The 24,978-nt window shown below is 40.7% G+C and overlaps 1 protein-coding gene across 1 annotated transcript in view; it reads right to left on the reverse strand.

Annotated features, from left to right (window-relative positions):
- The window catches only part of TMEM132D (transmembrane protein 132D), a 1,355,124-nt gene that overhangs the window by 941,526 nt on the left and 388,620 nt on the right, over window positions 1-24,978 (reverse strand). Inside the window, exon 2 of the mRNA XM_040347385.1 lies at window positions 21,799-22,684. Within this exon, the coding sequence (XP_040203319.1) occupies window positions 21,799-22,684 (886 nt within the window). The remainder of the gene's footprint in view (window positions 1-21,798; window positions 22,685-24,978) is intronic.

The following is a 24,978-nucleotide window of genomic DNA, read 5'->3' on the forward strand; positions in this document are numbered from 1 at the left end:
ATTGGTTTGTGGGGAGACCTATATCCCTAGGCTTGGTGAGACTGCGATCCGCAGTCGTGGCTCTCTGGTAAGCAGACTACCACATCACTGGGTGTTTTTGTTTAAACACAAAGGGCCAGATCCACAAAAACGGGCGTAAATTTAGGCGGGCGTAGCGCATCTCATATGCGCTACGCCGCCGTAAATCAGAGTGGCTCCTAGGGTATCCTCAAAGAACTTGCTCCCATATGCGGGCCGGGGTAAGCCTGCGTAATTCAAAGTAGGCTTGGAGTGGGCGTGTTGTATGGTAATCTGGTATGACCCCACGTAAATTACGCTTTTTACGAACGGCGCATGCGCCGTCCGTGGACGTATCCTAGTGCGCATGCGCGAAATCACGTCGCAAATAGTCAATGCTTTCGACGTGAACGTAACTTACGCAAATCGACGCTGTCCCGACGTCCATACCTAACATTGCGTACACCTCATAGAGGCAGGGTTAACGTTACGCCGAAAAAAGCCTTACGTAAACGACGTAAAAAAATGTGCCTGGCGAACGTACGTTTGAGAATCGGCGTATCTAGCTAATTTCCATACCCTACGCGGAAATCAACGGAATCGCCACCTAGTGGCCAGCGGAAATATGCACCTAAGATCCAACGGCGTACTAAGACGTACGTCAGTCGGATCTAGCCCACATTCAGGCGTATCTTGTTTTGTGGATACAAAACAAAGATACAACGGTGCATCGTAGAACTTACGCGGCGTATCAATAGATACGCCGCCGTAAGTTCTTTGTGGATCTGGCCCATAGTTCTTGGGAAGATTGGTGACACTTCTTCAACCTTGTGGAATCTTCTTTTTGCAACATTTTGAAAGATAACTTTCATATGGACTTTCTTTGTTACTACTTAGATGGGACTTTGCACAAGTTTTTTTCTGTTTTGATCTCACTTATGAATTTTTCACGGATTAATATACCTTTCGAGGTTCTTAATTATTTTCTCTTCACAATTTTTTCACCTAATTTCCTTTATATGAGTTGGTATTGTAGCGCTGCACTCTTTTTGAATTAAATAATAATAAATACATTTTATGTTCAATGAAGATTTAACGAGATCTGTAAAACAGTTATTTGGCTCTTCTGAAATTCATGTGACTGGCACTGCACCAATCAGGGCTGTGCAGGCACAGACTCACACTGTAGAGATCATATATCAGCAGAGTAATAGATGTGCCTTCCAAAGATCTTTCCCTATAGATGCCAAAGAACAGGGAAGGATCATGTGACCACACAACAGCGCTGTACTTGAAGGATTAAAAAGCAATTAAAGGGGCATGATATATATGATTTCTACTAATGGAAAATGGCAATAAACACTTCTCTGTTTATGAATTCTTCAATGCATGTACATACAATCTCTAAAAGAACATAGGGGGTTAATTTACTAAAGACAAATCGGATGGGCTTTTTGCAAGTGCAGTTACACTCATTTTCTGCAGAGCTTAATGAATTCACTAATTCCAAATTCACTAAGCTAAGACATATACATAAAACAGATCAAAATCCAGGTCCATGAGAGCTATACACACATAAGTTCCAATCAAACACTGGCTGTTGGGATGCATGTGCACACAAGCTTCACTGTAACACTGGCCTCTGCAATGCATGTACTCCTCCTGTTCATCTTAGAAAGCCTCATTTGTTATTGGCTGATTGGTGTCTTAATAAATAAATGCGTTTAGGCATACAATCTCAGCCCAGAGCTTTACAGTAATCTTATTCCATTATTTGTGGTCTATCTTATTTATTTTTTTGAACCAATTCCTTGCTTTTGATGAGCAGTGTCATTACAGCAACTAAATATAAAAGGTTGCCACAGTTTGAGTACCTCAGCTCTTTATTGATGTAACTGTAGAAAATTGCAGAATGATTGCTGGAAACAGATTATGCATGTCTTTATGTTTTACATCGATGTTTGGCTGTCGTCTTTCAAGGTACCAACATTTTAAGAATGGAAAATGTTTCAGCATTTTTTTTATAGCAGGACACATAGGCTACACTGTCACTGAAAGACTGCATAATTACCCAAACTAATTGTACTGTATATAGTTGTATATACAATTTAAGGTAATTGTGCAGACTTTAAGGCTGGATTCACACCTATGCATTTTTAGGGCTTTTTGCGTTTTGAAGGTTTGCACTACAGTCCATTTAACATGGTTTCCTATGAAACACATTCTGTAGTGCAAATCTGTAAAATGCAAAAAGCCCTAAAAATGCATTAGTGTGAATCTAGCCTAAAACTACCATGTCACCAGAAGAAAACCCTATGATTACTAATACGTACCAGTCTTCCAAAGCTAAGGCAACTAGTATGTGATGGTACTGGTATTTGATAGCAGGGGTTTAAGGGGTCATGTTCCAAACTGAGTCAGGTGGCTCCAGTGGATGGAATCTGTGTGTAAACGCTCCTGTTCTTTGACAGCTGCTGATTTCATTCCAGCATCCTGATTTTGGCTATGATGAATTCCTGTCTGTCTGTCCACCTGCAGCGTGATTGATGTGGCCAGTTTCTGGGTGGAGACCAAACCTGATTTAGGCCAGCCAAGCCTGCAGTCTCATGTTTGTGATATTGTGTTTGTACACACATGCTCAAGCTCTCTGTTTGTCTGTCCTGCTCTTTGGACTCCTATGTTGACGACCTCAGAACGGATTTTGACTCTGAACTCTGCCTGCCTTTTGACTACGAATCTGACCCTGACTTTTATGAACCTTGCCTGCCTTGCACCTGTTCTATAAATTAACCACTCTACCTGTCTGCCAACTGCAAGTACCTGTTTGATTTGCTCAGTAGACATGTGCAGACTGGAATATTTTGTTTCGCTTTTTCATTTTCGTTTGGAAAATACATTTATTTAGTTACTCCCCGAAAATCGTTTTGATTTATTTCATTTTTCGTTGGGGAATAGCTTTCGTCCGAAAATCCAATAATACTTGGTTTCTGTCGAATGGTCAAAAGAATATTCGCCGGAACGTCGAATCTTTGTTGGTTTCTGTCTAATGTCCAAAAAATATTCGACGGAACGTCGAATCTTTACGTCGAATCGTACATTTCCATTCGAATATTCCGCCTACAAGAATTCTAATGTTGTATGACTAGTAATAATGTTGAATCTATTCTCTATAATGTCGAATCTATTTTCTCATAAATCGAAATCTATTCTCTGTAATGTCGAATCTATTATTTCTATAGTGTCGAATCTTTTCTCTATAATGTCGAATCTTTTCTCTATGATGTTGAATCTTTTCCCTATAATGTCGAATCTCTCTATATCGAATTTTTACTGCAACGAAAACGAAAATAAAGCATTTTTTATGTCGGATCTTTCGGTTTTCGTTTCTTGCACTTTCGTTATTGTTTGTTAAACCGATAACGAAAAAAACAGATTTTCGGACGAAAATGCATTCTAACGAAAATGAATGCACATGTCTATTGCTCAGTTCACACCTGCCCCAGTGTGGTGGCCAAGCACTATCTATTGCATTGTGTATACGTCGTAGGGGCAACTGAGTACTGGTAGGCCTGCTTGCCTTATGGGAAATGGGGCTGCTATGGGTGAAGAACACAGAAGCTAGCTATAGTGTCTGACCACCTGCGTTAGGAGGTAAGCGTGACAGAACCACAACAAGCAGCCATTGAGTGGAATCACAGCGAGCAACAGAGGATATCAGCATCTAAAAGCCCCAAAAGTGTTGGATACTGACAGGGCCATAGAAAAGTCCAAAAGGAGAGTCACTGCCTGCTTGACTGGTATTGGTAATCTTATTTTACAGAATGCTTATATGGCAATTATTTTTGTCTAGGGTTGCTTTTACAACTCAGTCACTAGATCATGCAAGATATCATGAGAAAGACATCTGATATGATCCTGTCCACTAAAAACAGACCGATCGGGATCCATTCCCCAGCTGTCCGGCAGATCGGCTCAGAAGGCAGTAGGGTGTAAACGGACAGGTGGTCCATTTGCATCAAACTGCCCATAGAGGGGACCAGGCTGTGTCTACTCTGCATCTGCATAGGCAGAGCAGACACTGACAAGCGATCTGTCTGCTCAATGGGGAACAGATTCCCTGCTGAGTAGGTGGACAACAAGGGAGCCTGCCCCTGTGTAGAAGGGGCCTGAAGTTTTTTTTTTATTTGTTTAAAGATAGCAAAAATGGTATACTCCTGCCCCCCCCCCCCCCCGCCAAGTGCCCCCATAACAAGCTGCTTGCTATGGGGGCACTTTTGTATGCTCACTCATGAGTCCTTCTCTGTGTGTCTTATGAAGTTCTGCCCCACCCCCCTCACCCTCATCACAAGCTGTGAATGACAGCAGCAGGAGCCAATGGTTCCTGCTGCTGTATCTGAGCCTAGGCTCTCATGCACATCTCTGGATCGAGATCAGGCTCAGGTATGTATTTAGGGGGACTGCGGGGGAAGCTGCATGCAAAAGGATTTTTACCTTACTGCATACACTGCAGTAAGGTAAAAAAGACCTTCTGCCTTTACATCCATTTTAAGTCCTGGCAGTACAGGGGGATTGGAGGGAACAAAAATACAGAGGCATGCCAAGGGGACAATTGAACATGCAAAAAACAAAAAAAACGAATTCATTTTATTTTTATCTGATATAGGAACAAAGGGCCAGATTCACAGTGGAGATACGATGGCGTATCTGCTGATACGCCGTTGTATCTCTGTTTCTATCTATGCGACTGATTCATAGAATCAGTTACGCATAGATATCCATAAGATCCGACAGGTGTAATTGTTTTACACTGTCGGATCTTAGGATACAGTACCGCGGCCGCCGCTGGGGGGAGTTCGCGTCGTAAACCAGCGTTGGGTATGCAAATTAGGAGTTACGGCGGATCCACAACGGTTTTTCGCGTTCGCTACGTCGCCGCTAGTATAGTTTCCCATCGCAAAGTTAGTCGTCGTTTTTGGTGCCCTAACTTTAGTCAGCAAGTGTATTGCTGTCTAAAGTATGGCCGTCGTTCCCGCGTCGAAATTCAAAATTTAACGTCGTTTGCGTAAGCCGTCCGGGAATACGGAATTACGATACGCGCGTCGCCGTTCTAAAAAATGACGTCACGGCGCGCAATGCACGACGGCAGTTCGGAAACGGAGCATGCGCGGTAGGTCCGGCGCGGGAGCGCGCCTAATTTAAATGGCACACGCCCATTTAAATTGGCCCGCCTTGCGCCGGCGTAGGTTTTCATCGCAAGTGCTTGGTGAATCAGGCACTTGCGATGAAAAATTGCGGCGGTGTAACGTATCTACGATACGTTACGCCGCCGCTCTTCTATGTGAATCTGGCCCAAAATGTATACCACTTTAACCTGCCTGGCGGTCTTCCCGAGTCTGACTCGGGGTTAGATTTTCCTGCTGCGAGCGGAAACCCCGAGTCAGACTCGGGATCGCCTCGCTAGATCCACAGGCACAAGTTACTTACCTTGTCCCTGGATCCAGCGATGCCACCGCGCTGTGTGAGCGAGTGGGACCTCGCTCGATTCACACAGTGCCTCCGTGTGACGCCGATCTCCGTTCCCTGCGACGTTACGACGCACGGGGACGGAGAACGGCGCCAAATTCAAAAAAGTAAACAAACACATTACATACAGTATACTGTAATCTTATAGATTACAGTACTGTATGTAAAAAAAACACACCCCCCTTGTCCCTAGTGGTCTGCCCAGTGCCCTACATGTCATTTTATATAATAAAAACGTTTCTTTCTCCCTGCAAACTGTAGATTGTCCATAGCAACCAAAAGTGTCCCTTTATGTCAAAAATAGTTTTAGATCAGCTAAAAAACAGCGATAATAAATTATAATCACTTGCAGAATTGTGCGATAGCGATTTGTGGGGAAATTCGTCATAAAAAAAAAAAAATAATGACAGCAACAATTCTGCAACTGAGCAAATTTCAGTGATTTTGATTTGATTACATTATTGAATAATTTTTATTATAATTATATTATTATTTGTTATAATTATTTATAATTATTTATTATATTATAATTTATAATTTTGTTTTTAAAAAAATGTCATACCTGGGATGCCTATTAGAATCTTGTTTGGTCAGATTTAAGTGAGTTATTTCTAAAAATTACAGACCTACAATATAAAACGCCAAATTTCCTTGCAAATAATGGTACCGCTTTTAGCATGTTTTTTCTGACAGAATCATACCGCCAGGGAGGTTAATTATTAATGTGAAGCTGTGTAGATTTAAATACACAATCGTATGCATGGGAATGTATAAACAATATTTCCTTGGTGGTAAAATGAACACAGCTTCACCATATTTAATAAGTTAAGTTAACATTCACTTTGTTCAGTGAACATTCTTTAGCCCTCCACTAAATCACCCCATTAAGTCAGTCATAGCATGAAAAAATCTTGCCTGCCTTCCACCTAAAATAGCTAGTTGCTGCTTCCTGCTGCTACAAAACTCTACGTAAAGGTAACTGTAAAGAATATAAAATTTTTCCAACAGGTAAACATCATTCCATGACAAAAATAACCTCCCTAAAACAAGTTCCTTATTTGACTCTATGCACAAAGCCTTTCTTTTACACTGGGCAATTTTGCAGTAAGACCAGGAATACATGTGAAACATGTATTTTATCTCAGTTCCAAGAAAGGTGCATATTTACTGTAAAAAAAAAAGGCACCCAACAGTTCCAATTTACAACTGACTTTACTCCACAGCATGACTGCAAAACAGTATACACGCTGCACTGAAATAATAAACTGTATAATTCCCCCACTAGTTGCAAGTGTAAATAAGTTAACATTAAAAATATATAGAATAGAAAGATTTTTTTTTTTTTTTTAAGGAAACCTGTTCTGAGAAAAAATAAATAATTGCCCAGCAGAGGCAGATTATGAACGAATGGGGCCCTTGACAAAGTGGCAGTTTTGCTCCCTATCCTTTCCTCTGACATTATTCCAAATGTACCTGGGTTCGGAAGCAGGTTTGGCAAACTGAAATTCAACTGTCACATCTGAACCCTTTTGAAATCAATAGGCCCTGAATGGTAGAAAACAGTAATGCCAATTTTTGAGGCAAATAGGCAAGGGATTGTTAAACAAATGGCATGGCGGCGGCTGGGAACTGCCCTGGAGAATATATTAAAATAAAGAAATGTACACGTGTAAATAAAGGCACAAGTTTCGATAAATTCTTTATTAACCACTTAAGACCCAGACCAATATGCAGGTAAAGGACCAGGCCCCTTTTTGCGATTCGGCACAGGTCGCTTTAACTGACAATTGCGCGGTCTTGCGACGTGGCTCCCAAACAAAATTGGCATCCTTTTTTTCCCAAAAATAGAGCTTTTTTTTGGTGGTATGTGATCATCTCTGCGTTTTTTATTTTTTGCGCTATAAACAAAAATAGAGCGACAATTTTGAAAATAATTCAATATTTTTTTATTTTTTGCTATAATAAATATTCCCCAAAAATATATAAAAACAAATGTTTTTTTTCCTCAGTTTAGGCCGATACATATTCTTCTACCTATTTTTGGTAAAAAAAATCGCAATGCGCGTTTATCGATTGGTTTGCGCAAAATTTATAGCGTTTACAAAATAGGGTATTTTTTTTATTTTTTATTAATAATGATTTTATTTACTACTAATGGCGGCGATCAGCGATTTTTTTTTCGTGACTGCGACATTATGGTGGACACATCGGACAATTTTGACACATTTTTGGGACCATTGTCATTTTTACAGCAAAAAATGCTATAAAAATGCATTGTTTACTGTGAAAATGACAATTGCAGTTTGGGAGTTAACCACTAGGGGGCGCTGAAGGGGTTCAGTGTGACCTCATATGTGTTTCTAACTGTAGGGGGTGGGGCTGGACGTGTGACGTCATTGATCGTCTTTCCCTACATCAGGGAACAGGCGATCGATGACAGCACCACTGTGAAGAACGGGGAAGGTGTGTTTACACACACCTCTCCCCGTTTTTCAGCTCCTGTGACCGATCGCTGGACTCCGGCGGCGATCGGGTCCGAGGGTCCCGTGGTCACGGAACTACGGACTGGGTCGCGGGCGCACGCCCGTGACCCACGGCTAGACATTTAACAATCACTTACAGGTACGTGATTGTACCCAGCCGTGCCATTCTGCCAACGTATATCAGCGTTAGGCGGTCCTTAAGTGGTTAAAAAAACTATCCTGATGAATGATAACTGCTAACCACCGAAAGAAAAAAAAACGTGGTGACCGATATACATGTCCAATCCCATCACTATACTTGCTGCAAATGGCATCTCCCGGTTCCGCCCACCAAATGTAAACAAAGGGGTGGAGTCTGCCAGGTGATATCATTAATGTAGCCATATTTGGTCAGTGATATCAGTTTACATGGCTGGGGATTCCCAGCAAGCTACTGTACATGATGCTCGGCTCCCTCCAATTGAGCATAAATATTCAGTGATTGGATCAATGCAATAGGCAAAGTTCAGTACAAACCTTTGTTTAGACTGAACCTTGAGCTCATCCTAAATAAGGATTGTAATAGGCACAGAGAAGTGGCACCATCTGTATTTTCTATATTGACACAGTCCTATCAGACATCTCCCTTATGAACAGCTTTGACCAACAGGCAGGAACATCAGTCGTTTTTCGGCCAATAGCAGGACACTTTTTACCCCCCCCCCCCAAAAAAGGGTAAAAAGTCCAGTTTTGCAGCACTTTCAAATTGCTTTTATGGCGTTTTGAAAGCGTTACTCATTCATTCCAATGGGCAGAGCGTTTTGGGAACACTAAATACAGCACTCCCAACCTGCCCCAAAGATGCTGTTTGCAGGACTTTTTGGAACGTCTCGCTAAAATTGTGACATTTTGGTATTGCTATTGAAAGTATGTCTGATCGTGCCAAAACTATTTTTTAAACACAACTGTATTATTAAAATTGCTGCTTCCCACCAAACAGAGTTTTTCTTCTTTTTTTCTTTCCCAGGGAAGTGCCCAGCCCCCACATGTATTAGCCTAGAAAATGATCATCATTCATTTTTAACATTCAGCTCATATTCACTTCTATAAGGTTCAGATTTGGCACCTAAAACCATGGTAATGTTTGCCAAATCCAACCTAAACTGAACCCAGGTGTATCTAGCCCATCTTTACTGGTTAATGACTCAAAGTACAGAAGTCAGATCAGACAGCAAGCATTAGCAGTTGGTGGTCAATAATAGCTACTGCCAGCTGAACAGAAATGTACAAACTATTTATATGAAATATTGTAAGCAGAAAGTCAGCCAGAAATAAAAATATAAAAAAAAATAACATAATAAAACAAAATTCCCGCGTCGTATCTTTGTTTTGAATCCTCAAAACAAGATACGACGGCATCTGGGTTAGATCCGACAGACGTACGTCTTTGTACGCCTTCGCATCTTAGATGCAATTTTTCGACTTCCTCAGTGGCGTTCCCGTTGTAATCCACATCGAGTATGCAAATTAGCTATTTCCGACGATCCACGAACGTACGAGCGGCCGTCGCATTTTTTTACGTCGTTTCCGTTCGGCTTTTTCCGGTGTATAGTTAAAGCTGCTATCTGGTGGCGTACTCAATGTTAAGTATGGCCATCGTTCCCGCGTATAATTTTGAAAATTTGACGTCGTTTGCGTAAGTCGTCCGTGAATGGGGCTGGACGCCATTTACGTTCACGTCGAAAACAATGACGTCCTTGCGACGTCATTTGGAGCAATGCACCCTGGGAGTTTTGACGGGCGGGGCATGCGCAGTTCGTTCGGCGCGGGGACGCGCTTTATTTAAATGAAACACGCCCCCTACCCACCCTATTTGAATTCCGCGCCCTTACGCCGCGAGAGATACACTACGCCGCCGTAACTTACGGCACAAATTCTTTCAGGATTCAAAGAAAAGAAAAGCAAGTTACAGCGGCGTAGCGTATCTCACATACGATGCTCCCACGCAGATGTATGTGGATCTGCCCCTTTATGTACAAAACCACTACACTTTCATTTGAAATTATTTTTTAAGTATAATTTCCAGTTGACATTGTGGGGTTGATTTGCTAAAGGAATTCAATGCTCACTAAGCCTCATCACTTTGAATGCCCAATCATATGCAACAAGTAATTCTGTTGCACATGATTGGATTATTAAATTGAAACAGTTGCCCTGGTCTCGGCATACATTCTACTCCTTTAGTAAACAATCACTATAAGTAGATTGTGGCTAACTAGTTAAGCTGAAGAATTACGTAAATGGGATGAAGCCATAAAAGAGTCCATATGATAATACAGAATCAGTGCAATGTTCCAGTATCTGAGGGAGGTAAGGATATCACCATGGCAACATCCACGTTCTATTCAATCAGGAAACACTACATGTAGCAAGCACAACAGGATGAATACATATTTTAAAGAATAATAAACATAAATACAATGGCATGAAAAAAGTATATGAACCCCTTAAAATTGACGAAATTTGCCATAAAATGTGATCTGAACCTTATCTAAGTGACAACAATCAACAAACACAATGTGCTTAAAGCGGTGGTTCCCCCTTAAAAACAACTTTTTTTTTATTCCACTGCCCCCCCACATTCCATCACGATTAAGGCTATTATTTTTTTTTCCCTGCTGTACATACCTTAGTACAGCATCTTCACCCGTGCATCCGGGTTGCGAGTCCCGCGGGAGTGGGCGTTCCTCACATGATGTTGATTGACGTTTTGCCCAAAAACAAGCTCTCCCCCCGTCGCGTAAGCCGCGTCACGACTGGCGAAAGGACCCGAACGGTGATGCGCATGCGTAGTATAGCGCCGACTCGCCGTTCGGCTCCTTTCGCCAACCGTGACGCGGCTTACGCGACAGGGGGGAGCTCGTTTTTGAGCAAAACGTCAATCAACAGCATGTGAGGAACGCCCACTCCCGCGGGACTCGCAACCCGGATGCACGGGTGAAGATGCTGTACTAAGGTATGTACAGCAGGGAAAAAAAAATAATAGCCTTAATCGTGATGGAATGTGGGGGGGCAGTGGAATAAAAGAAAATTGTTTTTAAGGGGGAACCACCGCTTTAAGCTGATAACACACAAACAGTTCTAATTTCTCATATCTTTGAACGCAGTTAAATATCCTCCAGACTTTTGGAGGACCGAACTGTGGTCATCAGGAGTAAAAATTATCATGGCATCAGTGGGAGTAAACAATGTATCTTTGGTATTAGAGGGTGAAATAGCTCCCTATTGTGGCGCTATGGTGTCAGTGGGCTAAATCGTGCTCCATCGTTGGTGTCAGTGGAAGGAATAGTGCACCATCATTGGTGTCAGTGGGATTTGTAGTGCCCCTTCAAAGGTGTCAGAGGAAGGAATAGTGCACCATCATTGGTGTCAGTGGGATTTGTAGTGCCCCTTCATTGGTGTCAGAGGAAGGAATAGTGCACCATCATTGGTTCCAGTGGGATTTGTAGTGCCCCTTCAATGGTGTCAGAGGAAGGAATGGTGCACCATCATTGGTGTTAGTGGGATTTGTAGTGCCCTTCATTGGTGTCAGAGGAAGGAATAGTGCACCATCATTGGTGTCAGTGGGATTACTAGTGCCCCATTGTTGGTGTTAGTTTGAGGAATAGAGCTCCATCATTGGTGACAATGGGAGGAATAGCGCCCCATTGTTGGGGTCAGTGGCATTATATAAATCCTGTATAATAATAATAATAATAATAATATTGCATCTCTTTAAAAAACCCTAAAACATATTGAAATATGGTCTTTGGCTACCTTTAAAGTAGACATGTAAATTAGGTTGTTGACTTTAGATCCCAACTTTTTCAGCATCAGGTTATCACTGTAATGTCTTTTTGCACCTTAAAGGAGTTCTCTGACCTAAAAGTTTTAACCCCCGCTGTGCCCGGGCTGTAAAAAAATAGAAAATAAACTGTCACTTACCTGCCTACGATCCCCCGTTGTTCCGATATCGCCGTCCCGTTCTCCGGTCCCGGTCTCTTCCGCTTCCTGTGTGTCGGTGACTCATAGTGCGCTCAGCCTATCAGTGGCCGCGACGGGACATTGCTGCGGCCGCTGATAGGCTGAGCGCACTATGAGTCACCGACACACAGGAAGCGGAAGGGGCCCGGGACCGGAGAACGGGACGGCGATATCGGAACAACGGGGGATCGTAGGCAGGTAAGTGACAGTTTATTTTCTATTTTTTTACAGCCCGGGCACAGCGGGGGTTAAAACTTTTAGGTCAGAGAACTCCTTTAAGTCTACACCAGTCATCTACTACTGACTGACCAAGAGATATCTACTTTCCCGGTTTTATATGTCTGATAGATTATTGTTCCTCCTAGATAACATTGGCACAAGGGAGTATGTACCACATAGTGCTGCATATATATTTTTTATATTTAAAGAGATAAAGAGATATACTGTTCAGTGGTTGCATCCTGTATCCCCACCCATCTGTCATCTACTGTCCATGACCCACAATAAGTTGATCATAGTGAGAGTATCAAACTTTTCCTAAAAAAAATCATAAGATTATGAGCAATATCCTGAAATACCCATCTGCTGGACAGTATATTTATGGTATGTTGATCTTTGCAATGATTGCTGAGTGCAAAGACTGTTTTATCTCTCAGTATCAGCACACAGCAATTCATAGAAAACTTTCCACTGTAAATGATCGAGGTTGCGACGCATAGCAGGAGTCTTCTCTGTACATGGCTAAACTAAGAAATCATAGGATTGCAAACAATATCCTGAAATGCCCATCTGCAGGACAGTATATTTACAGTATGTGGTATTTATGACTCTAATATTACCTTGACTGTATAATCCATAATTCTATGCAATTCCATCTGAATGTATTGCACACAAAGGAGTTAGCTTTTTTGAACTCATACTATACATTTATTTAAAAATATACAATAACAACTCTTATGGGAAGCTAACTAATCTAATGTCACTAGAAACTCTGTGACACGTGTAAATTGTCACACAGCCATGTATAATACCTTTGCCATGTAATTCAGAATGAGAAAATATATTTCTGCTCCAGATTTCTTGAATCTTAAAAAAAATTCTTGACCCATGTCTCAAAAGGTCAGATCTTATAACAGGCTCTTTACTTCGCATTTAACTGACTGTTCACTTTTAACCTTGCCTAAAATGTTGTAATATAAAGACAAAAATAAGCCGTGCTATTAGGCTTCAAAATGTGAACTAAACTAGTAGTTTTGGGCAAAACTTCACAACAGATTCAGACAAAAATAAAATTGCTGTGTGTCATTTGTTTTGTCATTAGACAAACATATGATCTGAAAACTCATCAACACAAAAAGATCCAGTGAAAAAAATACACCGCAAAATACTCTTGTTTTTTATTTTTTTGGGTATAAACAAAAAATAATTGAATGCAAAGCTTGTATCTTCATAAGTAACAGTAAATGCCTTCATATTTCACAGTAGGGAGCTCATTATCCCTTATAAGATATTTATACTGTAAAATAGCAGCCCAAAAGAAAAAGTTGATTAAAAAAGGGTGTGGGGAGGGAGCTGTTAAGATCTACAAGAAGTTTTAGTGTGAATTGCATCAGATATTTAAAAACAAGGCAGAAATTGTGAAAGGGAATGAAATTAGTCAAATGTGCTTCCTAAAACAAAGAAACATTTTGGAGGAGTAGGGTTCCAATAAACCTTATCTACCGTATATACTCGAGTATAAGCCAACCCGAATATAAGCCGAGGCACCTAATTTTACCACAAAAAACTGGGAAAACATATTGACTCGAGTATAAGCCTAGGGTGTCCATCTGCATACCTCACTGTGCCTCACTTAGCCTCACTGTGTCCATGTGCATGCCTCACTGTGTCCATGCCTCACTGTTCCCATGCCTCACTGTGTCCATGACTAGACTGACGTTTAACATAGGAGTCTATGGAAGGGGTGCCCGGTTTTGAAAAATCGGTGCTCCCCAGTGCACACTTGTAGAGGAAGAGTGGGGCTACATGTGTGCCAAGTTTGGGGTACAGGGGACCTACTGCCGGCCAGTACCAGGTCCCCAAAGTCCGGGAGATCAGGCGCAAAAAGGTGACTCGAGTATAAGCCGAGGGGGGCATTTTCGGCACAAAAAAATATGCTGAAAAGCTCAGCTTATACTCGAGTATATACGGTACCTTAAAAACATTGCAAAATGTTCAAAAACTAGAAGTTTCACAAACTGATCCCATCAAATCTGTTTGGGTTCAGTTTGAGAACAGTTTCACAAATCTATGGGGCGAATCTTGTGATTCAGTTCTGGCCGCTATTTGTATGGCTAAGAAGGAATGGCATTGAAAGCTGGGCACATCCAGAGAGGACATGTTCCAATGCCCAAATAAGGAGAAGTAAGGAAAATAAAAAACACAGATCTGTCCACTCTCCCTAATAGCTCCAACACACACTGTCAATTTGGCTGATGTATTCCCACCCTTTTAAAGAAATAGACCTGGGTTATAAGGGCTAGATTCACAAACGAGATACGACGGCGTATCTACTTATACGCCGTCGTATCTCTGTTTCTAACTATGCGACTGATTCATAGAATCAGTTACGCATAGCTAGCCCTAAGATCCGACAGGTGTAATGGACTTACACTGTCGGATCTTAGGATGCAGTACCGCGGCCGCCGCTGGGGGGAGTTCTCGTCGTAAACCAGCGTCGGGTATGCAAATTAGCACTTACGGAGATCCACAAAGCTTTTTCCCTTCGTTAAGTCGCTGTAAGTGTTAGTTTGCCGTCGCAAAGATAGGGTACCTTTTACAAAGTGTAAAGTTAGTACACCATGTAAAAGTGTACCCGTCTTTCCCGTGTCGCTGTCAAATTTAAAAAAAAAAAAAAAAATTTCCCGGCGCAACTCTTTTTTTCCCGACGCAACTTTTTTTTACCCGTCGCGATTCACAAAACCTCGGTGCATCGTAACTTCGCGCAAAGCACGTCGGGAAATTTGCGTCGGGAGCATGAGCAGTACGTCCGGCGCGGGAGCGCGTCTACTTTAAATGGGACTCGCCCAATTTGAATTGGCCCGCCTTGCGCCGGCCGGATTTAAGATATTTGCTCTAGTTTTTGTAAATCAAAAAATGGAATCTAGGTGCAGATACTGACAATGTTACTTACACGTCTCCTAACTGATCAAGTCAATGGGGCAGATCCACAAAAGGATTACGCCGGCGTACCTACTGATACGCCACGGTAATTTTAAATTTCCCGCGTCGTATCTTTGTTTTGTATCCACAAAACAAGATGCAACGGCCGCTGGGATCGATCCGACAGGCGTACGTCTGATCTAAGCTGCAATTCTTCGGTGGCCGCTAGGTGGCATTCCCGTCAAAATCCGCGGTGAGTATGCAAATTAGCTAGTTACGGCGATCCACGAACGTACGTCGGCCCGGCGCATTTTTTTACGTCGTTTCAGTTCAGCTTTTTCTGGCGTATAGTTAAAGCTGCTATTATGAGGCGTACTCAATGTTAAGTATGGCCGTCTTTCCCGCGTACAATTTTGAATTTTTTACGTCGTTTGCGTAAGTCGTTCGCGAATAGGAATTTGCGTAGAATGACGTCACCGTCGTAAGCATTGGCTTGTTCCGGTTTAATTTCGAGCATGCGCACTGGGATACCCCCAGGGACGGCGCATGCACAGTTCCAAAAAAACGTTGTTTACGTCGGGTCACAACGTATTAACATAAAACATGCCCCCATCACTTCCATTTGAATTCCGCGCCCTTACGCCGCAAAAGATGCACTACGCGCCGTAACTTACGGCGCAAATTCGTTGAGGATTCGAAACAAAAAAAGTAAGTTACAGCGGCGTAGTGTATCTTACATACGCTACGCCCGGCGCAATAATGGCCGTTGTATGTGGATCTGGCCCAATATCTTCAGTTTGAAAATGCAGAAAGCCCTGCTTCATTTTTTAATTATTCAGAAATTAATTTAAATACTCCCATTACTTGTTTTTCATACCCAGAAAGGTATGGACACTTTCAGTTCAAAAACCCCCGCACTAAGCTAAAGCGCATTTGTAATTTACAATTAATTTACAATCATTATTTTTAGCCATATAACTGTTATTTGGCTGTGGAATTGGATGAAAATAACAGTTGTTGGCATTCCTAAAAATAACAGTTGTAATAGTAAATAAAGTTTGTTATAGCTTCTTGAATTAAGACTCTTGTAAGTTACACTCAGAATGTATACTGAAGAGTGCATACATTAATCTACACCTATATTTTAAATGAAGAAGTTTATAGGTTGTATGTATAGTCATGTTTTTCTTTCTACTGTCTTAAAATAAAGCATTGTCTTTAAAGTGCAAAAGTAATTAGAGACAATTTAATCCAGTTATACATTTATTATTATATTACAAAAGTATCTCACTTTCTGTTAGTAATAGCTTCCTAGAGGCAGCACAATACACTGATAACTCTTTAGTGCACTGCATAGTCCTGTAAATATAACAAATCACTAATTATTCAGAGGCTTGACCAAGCTGCATAGTTTTTACAAAAGTTACAACCATGGGTATCTGGCTTAGAAAATTGGATGAATAGAAATGTATTTAGCGGGTGACAAAGTTCAGTACAAAAGAGAGAGTTAAACTTCATTAAAAGAAAACATAAGACTCTAAATCTAGGGATACATATCTCAAAAGCTTAGTACATACAAGGCATGACATGCATGCCCCTGGGATTGCTTATTCCCACCAGAGTCTAACCAAACTTTATTTCTAACAGAAATATTATTCAACAGTGTGGATTTTCTTTTTTACTTTTTCACATATTCACTTTGGAAGGTAAGGCATAGCTTCAAAATCCCTGCCCTTAAAGCCCTCAGAATTTTTTATGCGGTCACTATATTCACAGGTATCAATCACTAAGTCACTCTTCAAACTCCATGCCTGAAATCTGCTGGATTCCCCCACAATCTTAACCACAATCATAATATTCCGGTCCCTCCAAAGCTCACCCCCTAAATGAAAGGTGCCAAATTAAAGCCCCCCCCCCCCCCACACACACACACACACACACACACACCATTTTCCCTTTAACATGTTTTGTCATATTAGATCATAAAACAAATTTTTTGGGGGAGAACAAGCACCTTGGTCATGTTTATTTATGTTTTGCACTGAAGCCATACTCTGGAACTCTCTACCTCAATCTGCCCAGCTATGTTCTACTCTGTCCACCTTTAGGCGATCCCTAAAAGTTCATCTCTTCAGAGTAGCCTATCCCGCCTTCTCCTAAGAACTGAATGTTTTATTCTTCCCTCACAGTTATTGCCTTTTGTACCACTTACTCCCCCATGGTAGATGTTAAGCTGTTATGAGCAGGGTCCTCCTAACCCTTTTGTGTTGTCTTGCAACTGTACCGTCTCCCTTTATATTGTAAAGCACTGTGCAAACTGTTGGCACTTTATAAATCCTGTACAATAAAAATAATATTATTAATAATCCTGCCATTATTAACTTATCAATACCAATATCAATTTTTTTTCTGTGTCTTTGCGCAACAACTCAATGTTATATAATAATATTTATGCTTTGGGATATCAAATATTAGCCATTAAAAATAACCCGATGCTTTATTAAATCGAGTGCAGTTTAATCAGAGTGAAGATGAGACCTGCACTTTTATTTCATGTAATACTATCTAGGATTAAAGCAATCAACATGTTGCAGGTATCCAAGTTGTATGTTATCTCTTAGCTTTTGAACAGTTTTCTCAAAATAGGGCCTTCTTTATAGTTTATTGTATTTGTGCCCATATGTATAGTTTTATATAGGTAAAACTGTTTAGTATCTAAAATCTAATATCTAAAATCTACAATAAAACTACTCAGCATCTAAAGGTGCGCAATGTACAGTAACACAAACAGTATAAAAAAATGGGAGCTGTAGCCTTAGGTTGGACTTTGTTGGACATTAATGTATGCCTAGGCTGAATCATGGTGGAGACTTAGGCCTTGTACACACGACCGAACATGTCCGCTGAAACTGGTCCGTCGGACCAGTTTCCGCGGACATGTCCGACCGTGTGTAGGGCCTACCGGACAGTTTTCCGGCCTAGCGGACAGGTTTCCAGCGGACAAAAGTTTCTTAGCATGCTAAGAAACTTGTCCGCTGAAAGCCTGTTCGTCGGACATGTCCGATGGTCAGTACGACTCATCGAACATGTCCGCTGGCCCGAGAACCCGCACATGGTGTCGAAGTGATTCGACGCATGCGTGGAAGCATTGAACTTCCGGGTTCGCGCACGTCGCCGCGTCATCGTCACCGCGTCGTCACCGCGTATTCTGTCCGTGGGGAATTTGGTCTGATGGTGTGTACACACATCAGACCAAATGATCCCAGCAGACATGTCCGATGAAAACGGTCCGCGGACCGTTTTCATCGGACATGTCTGGTCGTGTGTATGAGGCCTCAAGGTTAATGTTGTTTAGAAAGTAGTCCTAATCCTAATGGATCTGCTGATTCAACACCTGGAGTGCCTTGGCGATGAATAATCAAAATGAAAATATAATTGAAGAGATGACACGTGTAATGTAACATGAATGCTCTTCTCATTTTAATGTTGGTTATATACAATTCAATTCAATGCAACAGAAAAAGGTAATCTTGGGTGAAAGCTGTTTCAGGAATGTCTCTCCTCTATTGAAGATGTTCTTAAGTACACTAAAGAACTGCCAGCTGTACCATCATTAAGAGACACAAAGAAAAACAGAAGGTAAAAACAGAAGGCATATGTGAACACATGGGCAACTAACTAAAAATAAAAAAAATCTTTAAAAATATAAATGCATTTTTATTGTATCGGATACTATGAAAAATAGAGTTTTTAAATGATAGATAATAAAAGATAAACAGATGATATGATATTAAAATCAGGATAAAAATAGTCCACTTGTGTAGGACCATGCGAAATCATGAAATTACTATTTACAACTTGTATAAATCGTATAAAATTTGGAAAATGTATTTAAATATGTATTAAAATAGAAATAATAATAATAATAATAATAATAATAATAATAATAATAGTAATAACACAGTTTAAAGATAATCGTTAATAGTGCAAGATAAAAAACTAAGACACGTTCCCTAAAATTTTATATATGACCCCATGTTTCCTCCTAAATACAGAAATAGAGTCAACATGGTGATAAACATTTTTATAGGGAATATATAGTAATTTTTTATCTTGTATCATCAGTGATTATCTTTTAACTGCTGTTTTTTGTTTTTTTTGTTTTTAACCACTTCAGCCCCGGACCATTTTGCTGGTCAATGACCGGGCCACTTTTTACGATTTAGCACTGCATCGCTTTAACTGACAATTGCGCAGTGTTGCGACATGGCTTCCAAAAAAAATTGATGTCCTTTTTTCCCCACAAATAGAGCTTTCTTTTGGTGGTATTTTGATCACTTCTGCGGTTTTTATTACTAGTAATGGCGGCGATCTGCGATTTTTATCGGTACTGCGACCTTATGGCGTACACATCGCACACTTTTGACACATTTTTGGGACCATTGACATTTTTATAGCGATCAGTGCTATAAAAATGCATTGATTACTGTAAAAAGTGTCACTGGCAGGGAAGGGGTTAACACTAGGGGGCGATCAAGGTGTTATTTATGTTCCCTATAGTGTCTAACTGAAGGGGGGGGTGGGACGGACTAGGGGAAATGACAGATCGCTGTTTATACATTGTATGAACACACGATCAGTCATTTCTCCCCCTGAAAGAACCGGGAGCTGTGTGTTTACACACACAGCTCCCGATTCTCGCTCTGTCACGAGCAATCACGGGTGCCCGGCGGGCACTTGCATCAGAACCAGGGGCCGCAAAGCCGTTATTTTACGTGATTTTGACCAGCCGAGCCGACTTGCCGCCGTAAAACTACGGTGGGCGGTCGGCAAGAGGTTAGTAGATATTTTCAAATATTTTTGTATATTTTATGCAATTTATATATGTGTTAATTAATAATTTCATGATTTCATACAGTCACACACAAGAGGACTCTTTTTACCCTGATTTTAGTGTCATATCATCTGTTTATATTTTATTATATATCTATTGAGTATTATAGTTTATTTCTTTAAAGCAGGGGTCTCCAAACATTCTAAACAAAGGGCCGGTTTATTGTTCTTCAGATTCTTTAGGAGGGCCGGACTTTGGCCAGTGGGAGTGAAAATTTTCCTGGCATCAGTGGGAGTAAACATCTGGTATTAGGGGGAGGAATAGTGCCCCATTGCTGGCATCATAGGGAGGAAAAGTGCCCCATTAGTGGTGTCAGTGGGAGAAATGGTGATCCATTGTCGGTGTCAGATGGCAGAATAGTGTCTTGTATCATTGGGAGGGATAGAGCTCCAAGGGCCGGATAAAGGCAAGCGAAGGACCGCATCAGGCTCTTGGGCCGCAGTTTGGAGACCACTACTTTAAAGTATCCCATTTAGCAAAAATGCACATATATTTATAAAGAAATGTTTATTTTTAGTTAGTTGCCCATGTGTTAAAGATAGATCATATGCCTTTTCTTGCTTTTATCTTGTGTATTTCAATGCATTTCTTAAGCATGGTTCAGCTGGGATGTGCAGTCCTCATGTATATTTAAGAAATTTTCAGCAGAGGAGAGACAGGCTTGACAAAAAAGCTGTAAGGCTTTCAAATTTATAGCCAGCCCCCTGTGAACGCTATTCTGTGATGTCATTCTCTGAGCTTCCTTGGCTGTCAGTTCCACTGGTGGTCCTGGTCCTGCACCACTTTACTGGCATCAGGATTGGAATGTACTCTTTTGACATTTGTTTCTGATTTATAACACTGTGAGTTGCCATTTGTCTTTTAATTTAATAAATGTGCTTTCATTACTACACTTAATCTCATTTTTTTTTCAACCCACCAATGTTAGTACAGCAATCTCCCCTGCTGTGCTATTTTGTTCTGAAAGGGGGACGGTCCCCTTGACAGAACACTCCAGCCAGATCACTGATCGAGATAAATTCGGCAGACCTTTTTAGGTCATGACCCTTTAATGACAGAAGCTGGCTGAGAGGCTGGTTTTGTCAGGCCGGCTGCTGTACAAACAGGCCGAAACATTTCTATTGAACCGACCGAATGCCGCCCAACATTCGGCCCATGTGGACTCGGCTTTAGACTGCACCCTCTTTTGTTTATTTTTTTCCATTACCATGTTGAGATGTTCTATGAAAAAAGTGCTTTGAAATGGAACACCTACGTATACCACACGTATTACGAAAGACTTTGATGGTCTTCTGTAACATACTTCTCTATATGGCCCACTATAGTTTTTTTTAGCACTTGGTTTTCCTTTGTGTCAATATGTATTTAATTATAAATAAATTGTATATAACACATTTATGCTCATATGTCACATTGAATATTCTAAGAAATATTAGACATTTCAGTAATATCAGTAATAGATTAAAAAAAGGTTTGTATTAATAATTTAGGAATACCCCTAGTGTAAGCTAGAATATTTGCTATACACTAAAGTACATAATAATAATATTAATATTTTAATAATTCTAAATGTGTTGTTTTAGAGCAAGAGTCACTAAATACTATTGATAATAAATGTATTTTTACACAACTATTTACAAAGCATTACCAGCCTTAGAATGCAATTACCATAAGCTTTAGAAATGTTACCCCCCTGACCACCACCATCCACCAATTAATGCTTTAGATCAAGAGATAAATGATATTGTAACAGCTTACCTTAGTTTGAATTTGGCTTGTGTAAAATTTTTAGAGGCAAACACAAAATATGTTAGAATATCTCCAATTCTCATATTCCGTGATAAGGATCGGATAGCCAAATTACCATCAATCTGTACTTCAATGGAAGAGTTCCTACTGAGGGCTTGATAAAGATAAACACTTCCAATTCTCTGTAACGGTGGACCAGTATCATCCATGTAACTGTGAAATGACCGACTGGTACTTTTCTTGGTGTCTTCCTTCACACACTCTCCCTTCTCATCACTTGGCTGAATGGCATAGTACAATTCCACAGGGCTACCATCAGTTTGCTCTAACATTCTTTTATGGCCGGCGACAACTGTAGGTGGATCAAACCAGCCTGCAAGCAGCTCCAGTTCAGCAACACACAACCCTATATCACTTGTCAATTTGCAAGTGCCCTTTACTTCCCTAGTTTCCCGAAAAGCAAACACCTTAACACATGGAAGTCTCTCTGCAGTGCTGTAATCATCCCAGTCTCTCCCCACAATATAAAACAATATCTGAACTTTGGGTTTAGTCTGAAAAATTTTATCCTTCAAGATATATGCTTTGATCTTCCAATTAAATGTAAATTTGTCTGTAAATCCAAAATTATTGGGAATAAAAAGTAAATCTTGTGGCACTTCTTGTTCAACAAAAAATGGTCCATATGTGGCATTCATGACAGGTTGTTTTTTGGCTTTATAAATGAGAAAAGACTCAACTCGTGTCTGCAGGCTGGAATTTCTCATGATATCCTGGTTGGCTTCCTTTAGGAAGAAGAAAACATCACTCTGATGAATAGTGTAAGTCACTGGTAGGTAGGTTGGAAGCAAGGAAAACCTCTGTACACTGTCTATTATCCCACGGCTCTCCGTCGCTGTGGAGAAATATAAATAATTCATGATAAAATACATCTCCAGAATACAAACAAAAAAAACAACAGAATTGAGCTTCCAAATCTTAGCAAAAAGTCAAACAAGATATGACCAGGAATTGGTTGGAGTGAATGTGTTGATGTGTGATTCTTGATGATACATAGGAGATTTATAGGCATAGGTCGGGTATGGTAAGACTACTAAAATTATCATTCTTATGGTTAAATGCAAAAATCTAGTAACAAAGGATTAAAGATAAGAAGATTCAACAACTATGTCCAAACATTTTTTATCTATTTTCCAGCATTGATATAGTGAAGAGCGATAGAAGAATGCATGTATAAAAAAAAAAAAGAAAAAAATGATAGCACCAAGTTCTATTTTGCCATCATTCTGTAATTAAAAGTTTTTTGCAGGAAGACATAAAATGTGTAGACCTATGTATTACAGTTTCTATTACAATACAGGGATTGGTCAACATGAGCTAATATGCATAGGGAAGTGGTTTACACAGAAATTTGCTGTGTCACCTGGACTTTATTTTTACATGTAAAGTGTACTGAATAAAAAAAAAATAAGAGGGAGCTGCGGTGGCTCAACGCGATTGGCACTGCGCTGACAAGCCATTCACCTCTGCAGCTAGGGGTTCGGATCCCGGTCTCGGCTACATGTGAATTGAGTTTGGTGGTATCAGCCCGGCTCCCGGTGGGTGTGCTATGCGAGGTAAGCCTGCGCTTAGTACGACCACCCCCCTCCCACAAAAACCACCACACTTACACGCACTCGAAATTGGGTTAACATCAGGCACTTTGACCACGCGGTCTCTAAAAAGAGAGGCGAAGGACTAACAGGGCTGGTTGAGCGGGCTAATCCTCTCACTCCCTTATAGGGAGTCCCTCTGCCCCGTTGGGCTTCAAAGCAGAGCAGGTAGGGCGGGATGTGTGGGAGGACCCCCTCACACACCCGCCATTGCCACCCGGGGCATGGAGAAAGGTGGCAGATTGCCTCTGGGGGAGGCCTGCCTACTCCCAACTCCTGCAGTCCGGCTCCTCTCTCGAGTACACGCACAAAATACACTTTAAAAAAAAAAAGATAACAAAAAAAATAAGATTTGCTTTATTATAGGAAACATCTAGGAGTGTTATTTGTGCCCAATCAGTACACAGAAAAGGTACATTTTGCAATAAATTTCTTCAGACGATATGTAAGGGTGACTGTATGTCCCTTCAGCCTCAGAGCTGTAAATATTTAGTGTAGGATCTGTAGTGATATTTGGAATATTGCTCACTGTCTTTCTTTCTGGAGACTTTAGGAAACAAAGCCCTGACTCCACCAAGATGGGGGTACTTATTTTATATGAGCAAACCATGTGACCAGGCAGTGGGGAAAGCGAATAGAATTCTAGGATGCATCACTAGAGGGATCACAAGCAGGAGGAAGTAGGTTCTCATTACCCTATGCAGATCTTTAGTGAGACCTCATTTAGAATACTGTGTCGAGTTCTGGAGACCTCACTTGCAGAAAACTATTTATAAGATAGTACGAGCCCAGAGACAAGTAACAAAAATGGTGAAGGGTCTGGGGGATAAAACATATCAAGAGCAACTCCAGGAACTTAATATGTACAGTCTGGAGGAAAGAAGGGAAGTGTGAGACATGATTGAAACCTTTAAATACATCAAGGGGGTGAATAAGGTTCAGGAGGACAGTTTTTTCAATATGAAACCAAAATCAAGAACACTGGGACATGACCTCAAACTAACTGGAGAAACATTCAAAACTAATCTTAGAAAGTATTATTTTACTGAAAGGGTAGTTAATGATTAGAATAAACTTCCAGCAGAGGTAGTGAGACAGTCAACAGCAAATGGCTTCACACATGCTTGGGACAAACATAGATCAATACTCAGACAAAACAATTTACATAAAAAAAAAAAAATGGGAAGACGTGATGGACTAATTAGTCTTTTTCTGTCATCACTTTTCTATATTTCAATGTTTCTATATGATGGCTGCCTCCACACAAAGACATAGTAGGTCAGTAATGAGAGAAAGATCAGATGCATGGAGTCCACAGGCAACAGTGTTCCTAGTCCTCTGCCTGCCTTTTTTGGGCAGACCTACCAAGGTCAGTTTCTCTCGATCTCTCTGATAGCCTAGCTGAAACTAGGTCAAAAGGCATATAATCTATCTATGTGCTTCCATTCTTCTATCTTGTATTTGTGTTCCACGTCATTCACTTCTGATTTTAGCCCATCATCGTTTTCTGCCCTTGGAAATAAATATACATGTATAA

The sequence above is a fragment of the Rana temporaria genome, chromosome 1, assembly GCF_905171775.1.
Source record: "Rana temporaria chromosome 1, aRanTem1.1, whole genome shotgun sequence".
Taxonomy (NCBI): domain Eukaryota; kingdom Metazoa; phylum Chordata; class Amphibia; order Anura; family Ranidae; genus Rana; species Rana temporaria.